This window comes from Astatotilapia calliptera, chromosome 17 (assembly GCF_900246225.1).
Source record: "Astatotilapia calliptera chromosome 17, fAstCal1.2, whole genome shotgun sequence".
Classification (NCBI taxonomy): Eukaryota; Metazoa; Chordata; class Actinopteri; order Cichliformes; family Cichlidae; genus Astatotilapia; species Astatotilapia calliptera.
Window position 1 is genome coordinate 32,930,070 of NC_039318.1, and position 23,052 is coordinate 32,953,121.

The 23,052-nt window shown below is 42.5% G+C and overlaps 1 protein-coding gene across 3 annotated transcripts in view; it reads right to left on the reverse strand.

Moving 5' to 3' along the window:
* The window catches only part of strip2 (striatin interacting protein 2), a 29,435-nt gene that overhangs the window by 3,914 nt on the left and 2,469 nt on the right, over positions 1–23,052 (reverse strand). For 2 of the 3 annotated variants that reach the window (XM_026147199.1, XM_026147197.1), the window contains exons 2-21: positions 20,048–20,117; positions 15,511–15,585; positions 13,597–13,731; positions 13,244–13,364; positions 11,904–11,972; positions 11,112–11,218; positions 10,864–10,991; positions 9,547–9,735; positions 9,134–9,184; positions 5,747–5,979; positions 5,040–5,105; positions 4,888–4,951; positions 4,534–4,605; positions 3,310–3,384; positions 2,900–2,997; positions 1,994–2,120; positions 1,081–1,181; positions 806–872; positions 603–707; positions 211–415 (exon numbers count right to left, since the gene is read on the reverse strand). In XM_026147199.1, coding sequence (XP_026002984.1) covers positions 211–415; positions 603–707; positions 806–872; positions 1,081–1,181; positions 1,994–2,120; positions 2,900–2,997; positions 3,310–3,384; positions 4,534–4,605; positions 4,888–4,951; positions 5,040–5,105; positions 5,747–5,979; positions 9,134–9,184; positions 9,547–9,735; positions 10,864–10,991; positions 11,112–11,218; positions 11,904–11,972; positions 13,244–13,364; positions 13,597–13,731; positions 15,511–15,585; positions 20,048–20,117 — 2,158 coding nt within the window. The remainder of the gene's footprint in view (positions 1–210; positions 416–602; positions 708–805; positions 873–1,080; positions 1,182–1,993; positions 2,121–2,899; positions 2,998–3,309; positions 3,385–4,533; positions 4,606–4,887; positions 4,952–5,039; positions 5,106–5,746; positions 5,980–9,133; positions 9,185–9,546; positions 9,736–10,863; positions 10,992–11,111; positions 11,219–11,903; positions 11,973–13,243; positions 13,365–13,596; positions 13,732–15,510; positions 15,586–20,047; positions 20,118–23,052) is intronic. The other variant, XM_026147198.1, reaches the window with a different exon arrangement.

Here is a 23,052-nt window from a genome sequence, read left to right on the forward strand (position 1 = left end):
CCATGAGACGTGTTTTTTGACCTTTCGTCCACACATAAACAATGTTTTAGGTCAGTGAAAACGGAGCTTCCGTGCACAGTGTTATTTGTAGCTTCTGATTGGCCAGTATTTTCAGATTTTTGGGGGTTTTCGTGATATTTTTCAAAATGTAAGCAGAAAATCCCTGTTTCAACAAATCCCAGCATACTACTTCTGCCAGCTGCTATTTACCGTTTCCATAGGCCCAGTCATCATTGAGCCTGTGCCGGACCTTCTGGTAGATAGCCGACATGGTCTTCATGTTGCTCTTCCTCCACTGGCGGCCCAGGTACTTGGTCTGAATCTTGAGCAGTTTGAGAACATAGAGCTGCATCATGGCCTGCTTCACCTTCAAAGCCCTCTTCAAGATGGGGGCAGACTTGAAAACAACCAGCATCTGAAAGAAAGATTAAATATAATGAAGCAAATTGAAGGAATCTTACAAACTAAATGTCCCTTTAACAGGATGCACACTAGTAAGGAGGCAAATATCACTTTGCATTCAATATAAAGATATTGAATTCAGGTGGGTGTTCCAACCTAAGGCTTCCTTATGAGACGCAGACTAATGCAGATTTACACACCATGGTCCTCGAGTGTTTCCACTTGGTCAGCTTGTTCAGGATTCTCAGCAGATTAATGCAGGAAAACAGATTCCTCCAGCAGAACTGACTGCTGTCTCCGGCTTCCTGAAAACACACGTGGAGACACCGAGATCATCATTAAACAGCGAGCGCTACGTTCTTAGCTGACTATTACTCATTGAGGCTCAATCAGTGTGACTCACCAGGCTCTCAGCTGTAAGCTCAGGCATCTCATGGACCACACAATGGGGAAAGTCCAGCACACATATACTATAGTGTGAAAACACAGAAACAAACAACGAGAGACAAAAACTGATAACTCTGCAGATCAACCTGTCACCTGTAACTTAATGTGAATCTGTATGAACCTCTTTTAGGTTATTACACAAACAGATGCTTGTGCGACTGATCGTCGGAGGTTGAATATGGTGACGTAAATGGCGCTGTAAGTCGAAAGGATGAGAGAAAAGGATCCTACCTGTTTTTGGCACTGATGTAAGACATGATGTTCTGGTTAAAGAACTTGAGGATGAGTGGGATACAGTTGGCAAACACCAAGTGCTGGGAGACAATCTCAAACTGCAGGGAAAAAAAGAGGAAGCGGCAGTGAGGAACAGTCTGGAGAAGAGCCATGGCTGAAAATGCAACGGTTACATTTAGTGATATGTATTGAAAGAAAGGAAAGCCAATCAATCAGTCAATAATAGTAAAAATAATGCAACACATTTCAGACTTTTCATTGGGGGGTGTGGGGAAAAAACAACCCAATATTACTGCTGAGTGTGGAAAAGATCAGGAGCCAAGTGGGGTCATTTCTCATGCTGAAGCTACAGTATTCATCTCAATGCCGAGTTTGTGTGGGTCTCAAACAATCCGCAACCGATTTGGCTTCCCACTGGAGCCGCTTTCCCCTTCAAAATTGTGTCAGCATGTAATCTCCTTTAGTTGCAACAGAGGGCGCTATCATTCTAAGTTTACAGAGCAGCTTTTCAACTATGTAGATATCCCTTACTAGCATCAGAAAAATTCATAATCACTGAAGCAACAAAAAACTGAGATACTAAGCACCAGAAATGAGGATGAATCATTTTTCAGTGAGTTTTACGTCCTCACTGAGATGAACTCCAATTACGAGTCTGTGTGGCTGAGTCAGGGGTTTGCGAGTTGTGAGTGAAGATAAAGCTACAAACGTGTGAGGGGGGGAGGAGGATGAAATGGAGAAAGCGATGGCACACTTGACTGATTAATCAGGCGCAGGACTGGGGAGGTTACAGTGGGGGAGGTGTATGGATTTTATCAGGGAAGAGAGGTGACATGTAAGAGGAGGAAAAGTAAGTTAAGGTGTATGTAGGAGGGCACAGTGAAGGTGTCTGTGTGTGTGTGTGTGTAACCTGATAGATATGGTTGAGTTTGAAGTGCTTGAGGAGCAGGAGCAGCAGAGCAGAGATGGCCTTGACGATGATTTCCTTGTGCCGGTTAACATCGATTCCCAGCTTCATGCTCTGCAGGACGGTGATACTAAAAGAAACACACGCTGTAACTGTAAGGCCTTTGGGTCTTTAACAGTATAATCACTTCTCTGACAAAGTGACAGGCACAGAAGGAGACCGAATAAGATTTATTTTGGGCTTTTTAAAAAACTTTTTTTTTTTAGCCAGGACAGAACTGGAAGACACGCAGGAAACAAACTGGGGCAGACTTGAACCCAGGCACCCTGTATGGCCTTCTGATGGTTCTGCTGCCAGCTCAGGCAGGTGAGCGAGTGCGTAGTTTCAAAACACGCTCACAAAAAAAAAAAGAAAGAAATGGATTTCAGCCATGAAAATATCAGACATCTTTCTTTTTTCTGAGTGGGTGTTTTTGCATCAGGAAAACTGTCTCTCCTTTCATTGGCGTGTCAGCGAATCTAAAACAGAGCCATCCTACAGACCACGAACAACCCACAAGTAGTGCATTTCCACCAGTGCTAACAGCCAAGAAAATCCATAAGAAAAGCAGGCTGTTTTTTTTCTTGCCAAGCAATTAGACAAAAATAAAAATAAATCGTACATAAACAGCAGTGCAAAGATGCTCCCGAGAGAATTTCTTTCTTTTTATTCCACACTGCATCTTTTTTTAATTATCGCTGAGCATTATTAGCAAAAGTGTGTTTACTCTTCAAAACTGTCTCATCTAAATATGGCTCTAGATATTTACTGCATCATGACAAAATAAAGAAAAAAAAAAAACAGCAGCACGGGTAGGGGAAAGAAAAGAAAGACAGTCAAGGATCCCAGCAGTCTTTCTGCAGTACTTACGGCATCTCCTCAGGCAGCACATCAGCCAGGATGTTGATGGAGTCCGTTTTGGCTTTGGAGGTCGGAGCTGCAGCGAGCAGTAGCTTCAGGAGGGCAATCTGATGCAAAAAAGAACACAAAAATAGAGGAATAATAACAGGCTAATCATTCAAGTTTCTACAGTACCCTCTTAAAAATCTTGTAAGCTTTTTTGTCCTCCACAAAACACATTTCATATGAGATAATGTGCAATAATTTAATGCTAGCTAAAAAAAAGAAGCACGAAGTGCTATCAGAAATATGATTGAAACCAGTACAGAGACAGTTGCTAACCACTGAGACTCTGTGTTAGACTATTAAAGATTTAATGAGCTGGTTTTATTAAACAAAGGTCAATAACTCCGGTGAGAATTTAATCATTAATCACTCACCACATACTGTGACAGGTTGGGAAGCATTCCCAGGTACAGCATCTCTGCTGCTGTGTCCTCCACTTCCTCTTCACCCTGGGAGATAACACGTGCATACAGTGGAAAGTCAACACTGAGTGCTCAATATGGCAACATTTGAATCTTTCTTCCAAATTTAAGTTCAAACACCTGAACAAAGGCAGATATAAGCTCAACACTGACAGAATTGGGGAAATTAGAGCCAATCACATGATGTGATCACAGCCAATCGATCGAGTTAATGTTGCTGAACCAGACCTATATTCACGTTCATGCTCAAGTTTGACATCAGCCACTGTATTTCACACAGTTTTAATGTTACCGCGCTGACAACATCTGTCCAAAGGCAAAACAATGTCTTTGTATTGGTAAGAATTAACAGATCTCTGGATCACATGATTCCTTCTTGCAGCCAGTGTGGTCCTACTGGCTTCACCTGCCCTGGAGATGCTCCAAAAAACTGCAATGCTGTGGACTTGTGGCTGATTTAAACTTCTGCAGTGAATCTTTGTAGAGACCACGACATAACCTACATAAGCATTGAGCATGGGGTTAAATACTTTGCAGTTATGTGAATTAGATCTATGCAGTATCACGCATATATATATTTCCGGTATATATAGATATATTTTTCATTTATGTTCACCTGCTGTCACAAGCTGTGGGTAGTGACTGACGGGATAAGGTCATGGACACTAGCAGCATGAATCACATTCACAGGTGTTTGTTATCACCCGCAGAGTTTGGGTGAGGACCTCAGACATTTAGGATGCAACCTTCTGCTGGGAAGCCTGGGGTCCTATGATTCATGTACTGTATATGTCAAGTAAATGCCCGCGGCAGTCACTGGAACACGTCGGATACACGGAGGCTCCAACAACACTGGAGCAGAGATGTTGCCGTGGCACCAGCACGGTATCAGGCAGGTGGTTTACGGCTGTAGCTGATCAGTGGACAGAGATCTGAAGGACCGCTTATGCCAACTGTGCAAGATGCAGTTCTAAACCTTAAATATGTATAGCTGGCAAAGAGTTTGGCTTGATGGGAATGGTACTTTCTTCATTTTTAATGTATTTGTGAGGTTACTGTGTCTGGTGCATAAGCCTAATAAGTCTTAAATCAGGCGTGCTTGGAGAAATCATTACAGTTGTGCCTGCTCCCTGTAATACACTCTATATTATACACAAGCCTGGTAGGATTGCTGACCAGAGTCAGTGGACACTGCTGCAGCTCCTCTTCCCTTTTGATCTGCACTTCAGCAATGGACATGTACTTATGCTGGAGAAAAAAACAAAAACATATGAGAATAATTGTTAATTAGCATCGTCGGCTGACACCCAGAGCTGTGTGATTAAGCATATCAGTCTGTTCTATGAAGACGTTATGGATTTTTCAGTGGGAGGCCAATTTCAAGAGGATTCAACAGTGTGGGAGTATTGATTAACGGAGACTATATCCACAAGGAAGTGGATAAGGGCATCTAGAAATGTGAATTTGTGTAAGAATGACTTACTAAGTCAAAAACATAGAAAATAATCCCACAGTAATTCCCACACTCACCTGTTTAAGAGTCTTGACACTCTCATGGATGGGTCTGGGTAAGCCCACCAGGGTTTCTGTGTCACTGTAAAGTAACGAACAGCACTCGAATGAAGAAGTCGGCAAAAACTGAATGAATACAGATATTTAACAGTCTTAGATGAAGCACCTACTTCCCCAGAGTAAAACCGATGAACTTGTTCCTACTCGTCTCGAGGAAGTGCTCGATGTCTTTCTCCCTGAAGACACAGGAGCAGACTTAAGCGAGATTTAAGCCACAAATATGTGCGCACACACCCACATAAACGCACACAACACAAGGTCACAGCGTACTGCATCAGCTCCCTCTCAAATCTCATCGGGCACACGGTGTGCTGCTGCTGTTCTCTGTGAGAAGGGTTAAGAACCTCCTACTGATCAGAGTCTAATCACCATTGTGTGATGCAGCGCTCTGACCAAAGAAAAAACACACAGTAACGAGAGCGCCCAGTGACACGGCTCAGTTAAAGAAAAGGCTTTAACTGATGCACTGCTATAACGTGTTTGTCTTCTCTGAGATGTATTATTCAACAGCAGCCCCCTGCAGAGACACCCAGGCTTGTGTCTGAAATACACAGATGGAGAGCATATTGTTGGACGTTGGCGAGGAGAGAAATCTGGAGGAGGTTGTGTTTAAGATCTACTTTTAACTTCTCGAAACCAGGGTGGGAAACAGACACCACCTTCCCGTCATGTCCCAGCTGAAGTTTCCTGTACCCCAGTGGTCACCGTGGTAACAAACCAACCAATCCTTTGGAACCTTTGTAGAATAAAACGTCATATCATGAACAACTTTCTGACTTTTAGGAATACAGATTGCAACAACATTTTTTTTATTAACCTGACTTTAGGGGCCCAAGGAAGACCTTTGGGGAAGTTGACCCTCTCTGTCGGTGGTCTTAGAGGAGGTGGCGGTGGTGGCGGTTGGATGATGACGTCGCGGTCCAGAGGGTCTACCTCACCCTCAATACCACTGTCCGTGTCCTCAGGGTCCTCCTCTTCGTCCCGGGCGTCGTCGTTCTTAAAGGGGTCTCGCTCGTTGTACGTGTCCAAGCTGTCCTGCTTGACCAGGGGCTGGGAGACAGAGGGGAGAGGAGGGGAAGGAGGTCAGATATGCACCTACTGTGCAACCAAGGAGTTAGCAGCTCGTCCAAATTTTTAAGACATAATAAATTCCAGTTTTCACTGCAAAACCAAGAAGTGATTGAAAATCCACCATATAAACTTTACCTGTGAGTTTATCAGCTTTAAGCACCTTTTTCTCTGCAAATGTATATAAAATCATGCAAAAGGAATTAAGGTGCTTCTATCTAGACTGCAGGAAGCAGTGCACCAGATACCATTTTTACTCCATAAGACGATGTGTTTTAATTAAAGTGCCAAAAAATTCACACGCATACTAAAAACTACACACTTTCAGCTCAAGCGTTCCATATGTGGTTAGTAGTTGGACCGATAGTATATAATTTATAGCAATGCAGTCTCAGTGTGAGGACTCTTCAGGGACAGCTGAAGCAAACCTGCTGCAGGAGGAGTATTAAAGAAAGCTGCTGACGGAGGTATTTGTGAGGCACCACATACTGGTCACACTGAAAACACACAGCCTTCAAAAAGTGTGTAAGTGTACCTCAATGGGAAATACATCTTCTCCTCTGCTAAAGGATAGCAGAGGAGAAGATTGACTCCACTATTATGCATCATATCACCTTAGCACAGAGGCTAATTACGACCCAAGTGAAGCTGAAGTCAATACATGTTGAGATTTACATGTCACAGTTACAATAATGAGAATGACAAATGTGCACAGCTTCTTAACAGCAAAACAAACCGCAATATATCTGCACACACCCACACAGACCTGTGAAGTGGTCTAATTACACAGGAATGAATACACCTGTGTGGGTGGATGTGTATGTGTGTGACTTAAATATGAAGCTGTATACAGGAGGCTAGCTTTAGGGATCTCCACCTCTATTGCTCACTTAATATCAAATTTCATTATTTTGAGGCAGTGATAGCCTTCCTCTTAACCTTTAAATAGAAAGAGGCAGCTTCCCCTTGAAGCTAAACGAAAGTAATTGACATCATTCCATATTAAATGTAGTGTTATAGCATCTGCAAACACCTTTAAAGCTCACTAATTAACACACATTAGAAGCAGTAATAGCAGTCTTTTTGACGTTTGGAGGGAACTATGTTTGTTTTATCAAAATACTATCAAATACTGATACTATACTAATACGCAAAGCTAAGCTAACTGTTTCTTTGGGCTTTTTGGTCATTGATATTTAAGCTGTCAACCAGCACCCCTAAAGCAAATTATTGAGGTTTAGAGCTAAGGTATGTTTAATAATAATAAAAAGTCTATAAAAAACCTTATAGGAGGATATTTATTTGTTTTTTAACATTAGCTTAGAGTTGGGTTAGCTGTTTAATTGCACGTCATGCTACACCAGACCTGGAGGCATTCGGCCCTTTGCATTATTATTTACTTCTGAATCCTATTTTTCCTTTAACCTCACTGAGGCCGGTCAGGCACAGGCAGTTTGTCCCATTTTAGCCACCAAACACTCTTTGATAAAGTCCCCTGCTACATGAAGTCCAGTTGCCTTCACCTCAAGTGCGTGAGACTGAAATAAGCTGGATGGCTGGAAACCTACATAGACACATGTTTATTACGCTTTAAGTCTTTATGCTAAGCTAACAGATATTCCGCATAAAAAACTGAAGCAACAGATTTCTTGAAATGTTCTTTTAACTCTCTTAGGTTACTGTGTCCTGTCAAAAACCTGTGAAACAAATGTGATATATTGAAGAAAGACTTCCACAACACCACAAGCAGCATGTCTGATTAAACTTACCACACACCACACATCTGCACTGAAGAAACGGGTAAAAACGCAAGCGGCAGTCTCAAAAAGACAGTGTTCATATTGAACTCTTAAGTGCCAAACACACACACACACACACACACACACACACACACACACACACACACACACACACACACACACACACAAAGCATCTTTGTTTTCTACTTCTACAATGAATGATTGTGGTAAGAGCGCAAGCATCAGGCATGAGTCAGCGTTCGGGGCATTAGTTGAGCTACTGGAGTTGATGTACAGTATTGGTGTATCAGTGGTAGCGCTAATGCTAAGTGAGCACTAATAGTGAGTGTATGGTGGGAGCGAGGGAGTGGGAAGAGGGAGAGGAGAAGGTGAGACTGTGTCGTGAGCCATTCTCTATGGAAAAGCCATTCTCTGCTATGTGGGAGGTAAAGCTAGTGGTTTTTTCTACCAGGGTTAGGGGGCAACTGCTTTTAATGCCATCCATTTACGAGAGAGGTCAACTGAAACCTACAATACAGCACCTGCAGAAGTAAAACTACAGTAGCGGTGATCTCAATTCACCTCCTCAATGAATGCATTTTAAAGACATTGACCCCTAGTCCACACTCTACGGTGCAAGGTGATTTTTGAGACCAAACCCAGTAGCAATGTGATGAAAACTACAAGGGAGATGCTCCTACTGTTGATGTCTGAAGTGAGCTTTCTTTATGGGACTGCTCCAGCGTCAGTGATTACAGCCAGCAAGTCAGCCCTGTCCCTCAAACCCTGCCGCCCCAGGAGGAAGAGGAGGAAGAAAGAGTAACGAAAAGAGGGGAAAATAGTGGAATATGAGCACAAATAAAAGAGGGGAGAAGACAAAATGGAAAAGCAAAGCAGGGGAAGGGAATGAGGGACACTTGGAGGATTAAAACAGAAGCATGCAAAAATGATTAAAATAACAGGAGACTTAAAGGAAAGCAAAAGAAATACACACATGTGCATGAAGCTGGAAACAATTAAATGGAGTATTAGAAATTAGGCAGAATGTAAGGCTGCACCAAAACCATCTATAACATCAGAATTTTGCCAATCCATTATCTATTCAAACACTAAAGAGTTTGCCCAGTGGATAACTTCAAACTCCAATTTAAATCAGGTAAATTATCTGACAAGTGCAGTGCATCCGGTCGGGACTGGATGAGTTTTAAATGGCAACAGTTAGGACACGTAGAGGAGAAAAGTAAACGCAGGTAGAAGGAGAAAAAGGAAGCCAAAGTGGCAGAGAGAGGAGATTTTGCACGGGGCGGGTTGCAGGGATGTGGGAGAGGAGTGCAAAAAGTCTAGCTCAGTGCAGAAAGAAAATGCAGGAGAATAAGAGGGAACTTGTGGGTAAAGACCTGCTTCTTGGGAAAAGGACTGTCTCCTTCCAAGCTATCAACAAAGGCACTCTGTGGGGACACAAGGAAGGAAGAGGGGCAATTAAAGAGGAAGCCTGTCCAGTCAAACTTTGTAGTATTAAAAAAAATAGAGAGGCTGGGATTCTCAAAGCTGTCCGAGCACCAAGATCATCTGTGGTCACTGACTTACAGCAGGGAACTGATGATGTTGGAACTTTTGGAAAAAGGTGACCCAGCAAAGAGTTAGAGAGTGAGAGTCTACTAGGGTAGATAGATGAAACTGATCAACATTACATTAGTTTGTATTAATAACAGCATGCCAGCAATATACACTAAAGTGACACTGTCACCTAAACGTTGTCTAAATGGATTTAGCTTCAGTGTGAGATCCGTGTGTGCTTGAGGGCTAGTACCCTGCGGCTGCGGCGGCCTCTCTTCTGCTGCTGTTGCTGTTCGATGAGCTCCATGGCGGAGGCCGGGGGCGAGGCCGCTCTCATGGCCCTGACCACCTTGATGCTGTCCTCTGGCAGTGGGGGCAGGTTGAGACGCTCCCGGTGTCGCACCTTCATCTCCTGGAGCTCCTCAAAACCTCCCAAAGTAAACTGAAAGACAGAAAAGACCCAGGTAAACAATGATTCATTTGTTATAAAACATTAGCAACTAAGTTTAAGTAATGTCTATTAACAGCGGAATTAATTTTGTAAACAATAATGTGTATGTGTTAGTCCCCATAGGGAAATAACTCTTCTGCATTTAACCCATTCACCCAGTGGGCAGCCACCAGTACAGCGCCCAGGGAGCAGTGTGCAGGGACGGTACCTTGCTCAGGGTAGCCGTTCAGTGGATTCGAACCCCCGACCTTCCCATCATGGGGCAATATTAGCCTGTTTGACTTCCCCCCCAATCAACCAATCACATGGCAGCAACTCAGTGTATTTAGTCATGTAGACGTGGTCATCACGACCTGCTGGAGTTCAAACTGAGCACCAGAATGGTGAGGAAAGACAATCCAAGTGGCTCAACCTGGCATGGTGTTAGTGTCAGATGGGCTGTGTATATTTCAGATTTTCCACATCATAGCCATCTGACAATGGTATTAAAAAAAAGGAAACTATCCAATGATTGGCAGTTCTCTGGGAGAAAATGCCTTGATGACGCCAGGGTCAGAATCTGGTGTAAACAACATAAAAGCATGAATCCATCCTGCCTTGTATCAACCGTTCTGGCTGCTGCTGGTGTAATACTGTGGACACTTTCTTGGCACACTTTGGGCCCCGCAGTGGCAATTTTGTATCATTTAAACGTCACAGCCTACAAGACAGTACTGTTTTTGACCTTGTCATGCCTTTATGGCCACAGTGTACCCATCCTCTGACTGCTGCTTCCAGCAGCATAAAACCAGATGTCAATGCAACAGAGTAGCAAATTTACAGCGACTGTGCGATGCCATCATGTCAATATGGACCAAAATCTCTGGGGAATATTTCCAGCACCTTGTTGAATCTATGCCACCAACTATTAACACAGCTAAGAAAGCAAAATAAGGCCCAACCAGGTACCAGCAAGGTCTAAATAATGAAGTGGGCGCTGAGTGTTTGTGAAACTTGTTTTATTTAAAAAAAAAAAAAAAAAAAAAAAAAAAAAAAAAAAAAGCAAAACAAAAATGCAGACATGGACAGAAATAGATTTATTTGCATTACATGCAACAACCATGACTGTAACACACTGACCAGTATTGTTTTCCACAGCAGCAGTAGTACTTTCTTCATGGGGAAGTGTGGCGCGTTCATGCTGCAGAACTTGGTCACCATGGTGAAAAGCAGTAGAGCAAAGGGCTCTCCGTTGTAAAGAGGAGAAGCTGGAGGGGGGGGTCAAAGGCAATGTTTTTAAATGGAATAAAATGACATGCAGCATGAAAGCCAATGAAAAGATATACTCATGCAACTTCAAAATACTGAATAAACACACACGCACACACCGAGCTCATTCTTGAAGGTCTCTCTGGCTGCTATCCACTCAGGTCGGTCGTCTTCTGTTTGCACTCTAATGGTTTCCACCATCAAGTACATGATGCTCAGTAAGACTCTGCGAGAAAAAGAAACATCCAAAGAACTCATCATGGACACATTGAGGTTATGTGTGCATTTGTCTGTGTGTGGCATGCATTTAACTGCTGCCCTGACCAGATACAATGGCCCTAAATGGCCTATAAGTACAAGAATCATTGATATAACAGAGGAAATTATAAGCAAGTAGCGCTTGGTTTTGCAAATTGCTCGCGCATTTAGGAAAAAATAATCTCCGAGCTCTGGCTGGATAATGCAGCCATTCCCTCGTAATTATCTGATGCAATACAGGTGGTGTTTTGTACATTAAATGCTTTGTTCGCTCAACAAAGCTTCTCGCTCGGTTCAAAAGGACTATAATGGCTTTCGGTTCTGCGGCAGTAATTAAGGGCAAATCCACTCGTCTAGCTTGTAATTATTTGTAAGTGTTCATCTAGGGAACGCACAGACGGTGCTACTGTATGTGTGTGAATCGTATGATTTCATGTGTTTGTGTGTAAGGCCTGTTGTGTTAAAAAAAATCAATTTCATTAGGCAGAAGTAGAGTGAAAATGAATGTGAGGACAACAGTCAGCGAATACAATTACATTTTGCAGATTAGGCCAGATGGCATGAAGTTAAGCATTTTGGTTATTTTTAAACGGTATTTATTGGCCTCCTGATCTGAAGCAGACAGGAAGTTGAATCGGTTTTATGCTGCTTACCTGAGCTCTGTGCTGTCTGCAAGAGAGATGGCAGGCTTCCTCACCGCACTGCTGCACGCCTGGCTGTTGCTGCGGGAACAAACGCTACATGATTTTAGTGGATTATCTGAACGTGGCAAGCCAGTCTCTGAATACATCGCAGGTGAGACTACCTGTACCTGTATGATTAACACTTCATCATGTTTTTCCTGCTCGTCTTGCTGAAACCGCCCTGCTCTGCAGCTCTATGCAACTTGAAGATGCCTCGCAGCAGCTTATGTAACAACAAAGCAGCACTGAAGCCCAACTGAGGCTGACACCAGCAGCAACAAAGCTGGCTTGAAGGAGCCTTTGTCACGCCACGTTCCCAGTGAAGGGGTCTGTTGATCACAGGCGGCGCGCTACCTATAGTCTCTCCTCAGCAGCCTTTTATGTGTCTCTGCCTCTCTGAAGTAATTAAGAACAGAGGTGTAGTGCTATGTATCCAGTTACAATGCGCTCCCAGTATCATTACATTTGTATATGACCATGTAACTAAAGTGGCAAGTTTGCATACATTAGTCATCTTTAACTGACCACATCATCAAATGATGGACTGGATTTATGATTAGATCACAGCCATCTGTCTGTTCAGCTTCAGCTTCATCTCTGCCTGGCTGACCATCTTCATCAGCCTCTGCATATTCCTCACTTCTCTCTCTCTCTCTCTGTTTTCTCTCTGATCCCCAGGGAATGCTAGCCCCTCTCTCCCTTACTTATTCTGAATTAGACTAAGACGTGAACTTGTATTTGTGTTTACAAGGCAATTACTTTTTCACACAAGACGAGGTTGGCATTTTCACTCAATTAATGATATCATCATTTACAAAACTGCATTTTGTATTTACTAGTTTATATTTGTCTAATGTTAAAAATTGATGATCTGAAACATGTAAGAGTAAGAAATATAACAAAAAAGAAACTTTTTCACTGCACTGCAGGGGCATGTCTACAAGGGGACATGGGATGGCAGCAGCATGCTTCTATGCCAGCCCATAAAAAGCTTGTTTGAATCTCCACTTTTCTTATAATAAATCTGCGATAGGACAGAGGTTTGTACCTCAGTTTTCTATAATTGTTCTATTCTTTTTGATAATTTTATTTTAATTAAACAGTCTGCACTCATTCTAAGTCAACCCGCCGGGGGCGCCCCAGCGAAGGGGACCCGAACGGGCATTGCAGCTGAGGCGATCCACAAGAAGGGCGAGGAGGGCGATGGAGCATCTACTCCCCCAGGAGCGCTTCGCACCCCAGCCTGGAAACATCCCTGCAGCACTGCATAAAGAACAATGTTACATTTATAACCAGGGTGTCTTACTCACTCTATCTCCATGCTAAGCAGCTCCAGCAGTGCTGTGAAGATGCCCATGTCGTACAGCAGGAAAATGTTGTGCCTGGACCAGTGGAGGACATCCACCTCTGTGTCACACTCATCAAACACTCCTGGAGAAACAAGGCGAGAAGTGATGACTATTCGAAGCAAATGATGGCAGAATAGCAGTGACCGGTGTAAATAATGAAATCATTCTATTTCAGGTGCTGTGCATTCTGGCTCACTGTCACGACCTTGTTGAAGACTTAGCCATGGTTAATATTAACAGCAAGACATGTGCGTTTCCTCTAAAACCTAAATGTCTGCTGTGAAAAAGGCTTGTATTTTGTGCAGCCCACACACCCTGAGCCAGGTAGAGGATGGCCCTGGCCACCTTCAGCCTCTTGTCCCTGTCCGTCACCTCCAGCGCGTCCAGCAGCCTCATTACATACGCCCTCTGCTCCTCCACCGTCAGCTCGATCCACCGCCTGCCTCGAGCTGCAGAAAGGACACAGAAACAAAAGGTTCAAGGTTGCAGTCAGATAAATTTAATTTGTATTTTTTTTCTGTGCCTTAGAGAACTCCGAGTGTATCTGTGTCGACTTTTTCAAAGTTTTGATGCACTTTGCAGCATTTTTTTATGCGAGTGGAGGAATAAGTGGAGGAAAAAGTGAGGAAAAGAAACTTGAAAACAATCTGAATCTACAGGGAAGTTAATTTTTCAAAATAACAAGAATAAATAATTTTATAATAATGACACAGTCCTCGTACCTTGGTTTGCTACGGTCAAGGAATGATGCAGTTGCTACGTGCTGCACTAAAGCCGTTTCCTATAGTAACATGGATGTCGTAAACCCAGGATTCTCATTGGCTGTTGCACAAAAGAGGTACTTATCATTTCCTGTTCTCGTTAGGAGTTTTCTTCATCACAGTGGATTACATATCAAACAATTAAGATGTGATTAAAGTGCAAATTTCCAGCTTTAATTTTACTGCACTGTGCCGTGCATGCAATTAATTAAGCTAACTGCAAAAGTAGCTGTTAGTTCTGCCATCTGGGAATCCATTATATTCAGATATTTTGGCAGACTTGTATGTTGTGGCTCACTGCATTAGCTTTGGAGATAGCTGAAAGCAATGAAGAGAAACCTGATGTATGCTTTAAAAAAACACTATTTTTAAGACTAGCAAAAACTAAGTCTGAGTGCACCTCAAACAACTACAAAAACAGCAGCACTGCAGAAATGTCTCAGTCTCTAGCAAGGACTATGGGATTTATTTCCTCCCATCTTCTACTCTTAGACTCTTCAGTTGATTAGACAGGCAGTGATAAGCATTAAGGAGTAAAGCATCCTCACTGATCTCTTTCAACTTAACACATCTCACTTGTGCAAGGAAAACACACAAAAAACGTTCTAATTTCAGCACACATCACAAAAAACGTTTTTTTTTAAACAGCAAAGACCATCAATTAGACGTGCCTTGATAATAACTGTAATTCATGAGAGTGACTGGGAGGGTAGCAGCATAAAACATTGATGAGCTCTCACATGCTACACTAACACGTCCACAAAAAGGACGAGTCAAACAGGAAACCGCACATATAAACACTAATGGAAAGACAGTGATGCAAACAGGCAGCTCTGTCCTCTGTTCCTCCATAAAACAGTGAAGCTCTCATCTAATTCTGCTATTCATCATCACACAGCATGGAGGGAAAGTGACAGACGGCGAGGACCACTCACTTCTGATTCAAACCGTCTACAAAGGGCGCCTCGACACCGTCTCTGCAGGACTTGATGTAACGCCCTAAACCTAAAAATAATACCTCCCTCAATACAGAAAACCCGACTTTGTCACAATAAAATAAATCAAGAAGAAAGTTTTTCTTCTTGCTCAACAGGAAAAACGTAATTTAATGCAATTTTCCACACAAAAGCAGATAAAGCAACACCGTATTAAAGCTCGATCCTGTCAGGCTGATAATAACGCCGACGTACAGACTGGAAAAGCCACTTTGTTCTCGATAACCAAACGTTAATCACATGCTTTAAGGGTGGCCCCTTCAATCTGTAGGGATATCAATTCTTTGAACAGCTTAAAAGAGCAGAGCTTTGATGTGTCTGCTCACCCTCGCCTCGCCTCACCTCACCGGTCAGGTTGTAAACCACAGCAGCTCATTGAACACGTCGCTTTTACAGCCTTTAGTGTGCAAGTGCAATTTTGTAATTCTGGAACTTGAAGGGACACACACACACACACACACGCACACATTACCATGGCTTCTGAAGTCCTCCTCGAAGTAGTCTCTGTTGAGGGCAAACTCTGGCTCTTCTGTGTAACTGTAGAGCTCTGTGGACACAACAGGATACAATCAGGGATGAAATAAATACTATAACCCACTCAGTAATGGAAAACCAATTTCCAGTTAATTCTAGAGCTTGAGAAGCAATTTAAACCCGCTAATAATTCCCCAAGAGTAAGAGAATGAAAAGAATACATCAGAAGAAAGATGAGCCTCCTAGCAGAGGATTCGAAATCCTACAGCGCCTTGTTCTCGAATCAAAAGCTTTTGAGAAAACCTGACCTCTGACCTTGACTTTAAGGTTGAGCTCACCGAGATTCAAACTCGCCCGAGATCTTTAGTAGATATACCTATGGTATCAACTTGAAGCTCCTACGTCAACTTGCTCTTAAGTTATCACATTCACAAACTTGGGTGCGTCCATGCTGCCGGCCCGGTGAACTGACGACAGTACCCCGTCAGGCTAAAGTTAAGGGCTAAAAATGAAATGCTCAAATCCAGCACTCCCCAAACTGCATTGTGCAGTGTTGAAGCTGTTCAATATTGTAATGCAATTGGGATGTTTTTGTAGCATCTGCTCCAAAAGGCTTGGATAAATCAAACCATGCTGTGGTATTTCAGTCAGCAGTTGTCCAGATGAATTATTCCGTAGTATCCCAAGAGTCCTAGATTTCCTTGATAGAAAAGAAATTCACATTTTACTGATTTTCAGAAGTTTTTTGAGTCTGCAGACTTGTATAAGCTCTAACGAAATAAATGTATTTACTGTTAACATTGGAGACAAAGAATTAATTGAAGACGTGTTTATCATAAGTCTGAATTCATTTCCGGCTTCATATAATGTACATATAAATAAACGTGATGATAAGATGTCCCTCCATTATAGACCAGTACAGTCACACCCAGAGACGTGCGTCTGACAGGTTTGTAAAGAGCTAGGGATGGATCTGAATGAGAGTCCAACAGACACTGCACTTTTACGTGGTAGGAATCTGTTAGTCCCAAGGTAGACCCACCACCAAACACCAAACATCAGTCAATCACAGGGCAGCAACTTAATGAATTACACACAGCCTGGATGACTGTGGATGTACAATCTGAGCATCAGAACGGGGAAGAAAGGTGATTTAAGTGACTTTGAATGTGGATGATGAGCTGGTCTGAGTATTTCAGAAACTGCTGATCTAATGGGATTTTCACACACAACCATCTCTAGGGTTTACAGAGATTGGCTTGAAAAAGAGAAAATATCCAGTGAGCGGCTGTTCTCTGGAAGAAAATGCATTGTTGATGCAAGAGGTCAGAGGAGGAATGTCAGACTGTTTTGAACTGATAGGAAAGCAACAGTGACTCAGATAATCAATCAATACAAAGTATGCAGAAGAGCATCTCTGAACACATGGAACCTTGAAGCAGATGAGCTACAGCAGGAGACCATACCAGGTGTCACTCCTTTCATCTAAGAAGACACTAAAATTACCATAGGCTCAACAATATTGGACAACAGAAGACTGAAAAAACACTCAAATTCTACTACGATATTTGGATGTAGAGTCAAAATTTGTCATGAACAATCTGATAGGATCCATCATGCCTTATGTCAATGGTTCAGGCTTGTGGTGATGGCGGTGTGGGCATTTAAATGTCACTCAATAGAAAAGAGCACAGTGAGGATGTGGTGGTGAAAGTGCAACATCTTGTTGAATTGATGCCACTAAGAATTAAGTCCATTCTGAAGGATAAAAGGGGTCCAACTCAGTACTGGCAAGGTGTAACTAATAAAGTAGCACATACTCTGTAACCACAGCTGTATGCATGTAAATAAGAATGCAGATCCACTAACAAGCATGCAAAAATTCTGATTTTTTCTTAAAATCACTCTGCATCTATCTCTCTAAACAACCTTCATTCCAAAGCCCTGCAAAACCAAGAGCTAAGCCTCACAACAACAGTGCTGTGCAAACACCGATTAAAATAACCCAAATAACAATGCAGTGCAAAGAAAACGTATTCCGCAATCTACTAAAAGCCAAAGAGATTATGAATTGGCAAAATATCCGTCCGCCCACGCTCGACGGGTGAGGTCAAGACACAGATAGACCTCCATCTACAGCGAAAAACAACAAATTTAACTCGGAAATCCCAGATTTTTACAGAGCTTAAGGGCCTTTCAATATTATAGCGACACTTATAATAAGACACCTACATCAAGACCAGCAGGAGAATGAAATAGGACGACTTTGCAGCCCACTACGCACAACACAAAAAGCACACATGCACATGACAAACTGTAAATGCTGCATATAATTAAGGAGATGAATTATTTTCTGCCATAAGTTATAATATAATAATGAAAATTCAGGTTTGTATGTATGCATCCCCTTCACATTCACATTATTGTAACCGTATGATGTTTATTATATGCTCTGATGCTTTGAGCAGCTGTCCTCCTTGGTTTGTTTCATGCGCAGTCTAAAGATCCGTCACACAGTCACGCGTCTCCTCCTGTTCTCGGAGCAGTCGTCATTCCCTTACCCCGAGGAGCTGTCGGCAGAAAGCCGCGGTGACTGTCTTGCCCGTTTGTGTGTGACTAACCTTTTTGGCAAATCAGCTGCCGTTTGCCATCTACCAGGTGGACCATCATTCTGACTTCAAATCGACACACTTATTCAACGTTTCTCTCAGCACACCAGCCGGATCGGAGAAAATAAATAATATGCTCTCTAAATAATCTTTTTGTACTCGGCCCTGAAAGGAACATTATTAACCAAGCTCCAAGTCAAGTACAGGCTGTTACCACCTTACACAGATGCTGCGGTTCTGAATGAATAATCAGTGTTAATGATTAGTGTTAGTCATTTTTTCTGTGCGTGGCAAAAAAAAAAAAAAAAAAATACCAGCACGCACCAAAAGATTTTTGTTCTGCGCCTTCATCGCTGTTCTCGCCGACTCTCTTTGTTTGCATGTGTAACATAAAACAGCTGAAAGGATCCTGAGGAATGTGGATGTTTGATTTATTTTTCAAATCAATGGCACATTCTCGTTCCTATGCTAAGTAGAAACAGGGGTGTCACCGTAGGAATTCTGTGGGCGAAGAGCTCTGTCATGCATAACAAGGAGACATAGATCTTTGATCTGCAGTCATGAGAAAGTTTTCACAGCAGTCTATACAGTCCACACTCACTGCTTCCATAAGAATTAGGAGAAAAAGAAGCAGCCAGGTCCTGCTATTCAACACTAGATTTGCAAAGTTGCATCTGAACAAACCGGTTACAGCTGACAGCTGCCCCTCCCTGATCCTGGTTCTGCTGTAAGTTTCTTCCTGTTAAAAGGGAGTTTTACCTTCCCACTGTCACCAAAGTACTTACTCAGAGGGGGTTGTCTCACGGCTGGGGTTTTCTCTGTATCATTGTAGGGTGTTTGCCTTACAACATAAAGTGTTTGAGGTGACATTTGACTGTAATAGACACAGCACCATGTTTGATGGAAAGCACACGCAGCATATTAGGGTAAACATCTGATACCAACTATAAAGCATGGTGGTGAAGGGGTGATGATTTGGGTTTGTTTTGCAGCCACAGGACCTGGGTACCTTGCAGACAGATCAACCGCAAAGTCCTCTGTATAGGTTGGTTTGGGCTTAAAAATTGGGGGATATTTTCTTGGCATATCTTGGATCTCTTAGTACCGACAAAGTATCTTTTAAATGTGAAAGCCTACTCCAATATTGTTTAGCCATGTTCTGATGTTCTGCGCCATGTCACAAAGCTCAGATCATCTCAAACTTGTATTCTAAACATAACTGTACTCAAATGGCCTTCACATTTGACTCCATATCTGAGTCAAATGTGAGGCTATCTGTCTGACAGCTAAAGCTTGGCTAAAACTGAGAGATACAGCAGGATAATGTTCCAAAACAATCCAGCAAATCTACAAAGGGAAAGGCTGAAAAAGAAAAGAAAAGAATCAAAGAATGACTGCAGTGGCCCAGTCAAAACCTCAATTCGACTGAAATGCTGCAGTGGGACCCTAAGAGAGCTTTGTATAAATGAACGTCAGTGACTCTTAATCAACAGAAGCAACGGTGTAAAGAAGAGTGAGCCAAAATTCCTCCCCAATGGAGAATATTTATTATGCACAGACTAGATGCACAGCACTGCATCGAGCCCTGTGAAAATGTTCCTTTTTCACATGACTGTAAGTCTGCTCTGGCAGCTTTTCGACTGACAGGTGTCCCAACACAGATTGTCAATCGAGTCGCTGATCTGCACCTGCATCGTGTTTTCGCTTTTGGTGGCTGTTAAAGTAATTTTATTGGAATCGTTTGACGAGTAATATGGCCCGCTGTGTGGTACTGACCATCCAGATGGCTGTGCTCCATTTTTGATGGGTGAAACTTCGCACCTGTCATTCAAATACGGCCACAAAAGCGCAGCGGTGGTCAAAATGGTAATTCTGAGGCTTTGAATACAAAGTCCAAAGCCAACGGATGACGGTCTGTGGTCTTACCAGAGAGCTCTGCAGTCAGTGTGTCCGTGTCTCCGTACTCAAACTCCAGGTTTGGAGACTCCATGGAGCTCTGCAAGAGCAAAACACACATTAGCACACATAATGTAGCTGAATTCAGTTAATCACAGTTTCCCCAAACGCCCACAGACATTGAAATAGATGCAAAAAACATACTGTGGGATATTTACATATCCCAACACCTACAATTACTATGTACTCGGTTTGCAGTCACATCCATACACACATCACCCACACACACACACACACACACACACACCATGGCTTTTCACTGGTGGCTGTTTTTTCAGGCAGTGCTGATTAGTCATTTACATCTTTCCTCTGAGATCCTCTTACGCAGAGCCACTCACTCATGGTTACAGGTGCTCTCTATGGACGCACACAGCTACTGCTTTAATCAGCCTAATTGAACAGTCAGAGAAGGCTTTCCCTAGCCAGCACCAGAACAAGAGGAAAGAGAAGGCACAGGAGTCAACATGCCCCCACCCCCATATCAAAGCAGATTATCCACTGTATCCAGGAAAAGGTCTCTCTAAGCTCTGACATTAGCCTCACCCTGTGATTTACAAATACCCACGAGACAGGCTGCACACATTTTCTATGTTTCACGCAATCGCAACACTCAGAATCTGTGAGCGTGTGAACAGTATGTCATTCACGCACCCGCGCACACACACAGTCATATTTAGAGCGTAACCTTAGGGCAAGACAACTGAAAAATGTAACTTTGTCCGAGATCTCGCCAAACTAACAACACTCCCAGCAGCCTCAGACTCTTTTGTCTAGCTAGCTTAATGACCAAGACAGACCTAATAAATTATGAATGCATTTTATGAAGCCTTTCTCAACATCTAAACAAGTAAAACCAAAGTTGGGAGGGTAAGCATGTAATCGCACGCACACAACAGAGGGAGATGGGCAGATAAGCTCGCAGAAAGGCCTGCAGTCACTGTCCTTTTGAAACAAATTCATTTGCAGGGAAACAGGATGCACAGTACACATAATGACACCTTACTAACTTGCACCAAGACACACTGCACAATAAGTAGCATGCAGCCATACAGAGAGGCTTTTAAAACCTTGTAAGGGTAGGAACAAAGTGGTGAAAGGGTTGTGCTTGATAATAACGTGAAGTGAAATTTCTCTACAGGGATTATAAAAGATTCATGTTATGCTAATGAGAATTAAGAAACGCTCCTGGCAGCACTTAGCTTCAGGCTAAGGGTGTGAGCCGTGTTTAACCCTGTGCAAACCGCCCTGGGGACCGGTCCAGGACTGTAAATAAGGATCTGCTCTCTGAGTCAGGCATCCTGGTTAAATAACTGTGTGCTGCCATGTCTCCTATAAATACCTGCTGCAACCAAGTCAGCAGGAAGTAGAATATGCAGGACATCAGATGGCAGTTTGTTTATGACCGAGAGCCTGAGCAACACAATTTGATGTCATTACTGCACTTGTAAACCAGGAAATGAAAACCACTTGGGAGTCAGAATGATTGAAGGAAAATGCTTATCGTGACCCTTAAAGCAGCAGAAGGGAGGCTCTGCAGTGTTTATCCTTGGCTGTCTGTTTTTGAAGGGGGCGGGTGAACCAAAGCTAGGGGGATGTTGGTGACAGTGGTAAGGGTTTTATTTTCCAGGGACAGTTATGAAAACGAGCCATATCGTCATTTTAGACGGATTAACACTTGCCGGGGAGGAATTACGGCACTCACGGTAATTTACAGAGTCATCTACACCTTGAGTATTAATGTCTTCACATTACCACACTCTGGTTAGTGTATGTGAGAAAGGGCTTTACACACAGACAAGCCCACATGATAAAACATACACAACAGAAAGCCCAGGAGAGCAGAGGACAGAAATTAGTGTCATCACAAGACCCTAACTAGAGCTCGGCCAAAAGTAAAGAATAGATGGGAGAAATGCCTTTAAACCATGTTTTGAGTGTTGGTGTTGCACATTTTTTCCACCAGGGGGCAACTTCCCTATTTCAAACATATGTTTGGAAGGTAAAGGAGTAATCTTTGACAATGAAATCATTGTTTTTTAAGGTCCAAGATAATTAAAGAATCCAAAGACTTATAAATAAATGCACATAACAAATATTAGAGAAGTATGTTTATGTTTTTTGTGTCTGAAAGCAGAAAAAAAACATTGGCCGAAATATCGAATTTTCGTCAATTATCGGCATGGTATTCGTCTTAAAACTCCCATGTCTATTAGGCTCTAAATCTAACTTATAGCTTTAAGGTAAGTAATGCTGGTACCAGTACCAATAACAACATTTCTGATAGTGTGACATTCCTACTTTGGACTTGTTCTTATTTTTGGTCTTCTCTTTAACTTCATGCATTACAAACACATGTTTCAGAACAAACAATTTTGTCAGGCAACTTTTATCAAGTGAACTTCATCTGATTAGTAGCTACTATAATATTACAGCTATTACAAAACCATCCTTTATTAACATTATTCATCATTAATAATTAAACAATGCATAAAATTCCAAGGATTACTAGTTTTCTTAGTCGATTAGTTTTATGCAGAAGACTATACAAAAATTCAAGAACAACCCAAACTGTTTAGCTTACACTGAAAATTGTGTGACCATGCAAGAGCCCACTCCTGAAAGTAAAAGTGATTGAGGCGACTTGTTTTCAAGGCCTTTAACACTTTCACTTAGGCTTAATTAGCCTTGATAAATTACTTAAATAGATTATATTACTGAGTCTCTTAGTCCCTCAGTCCTCCATTGGCATCCCTGAAACTGAAGTTAACTCCTCTGCCCAAACTGAAATGACACGTCTCTTTATGTTTCTCTTTAATTCTCATGCCTCTCCTCTCTCTTCTTCGTCTGCTGCTACTCTTACATTTCTCCTTACAATTACCCAGTCTCTCTCTTCCACTCCTTCATTTTCCCCCCATTCACTCTCGTTTACCATTCCTCTTCTCTTTGCCACCAGCTGATAACCAAAATTGCCCCGG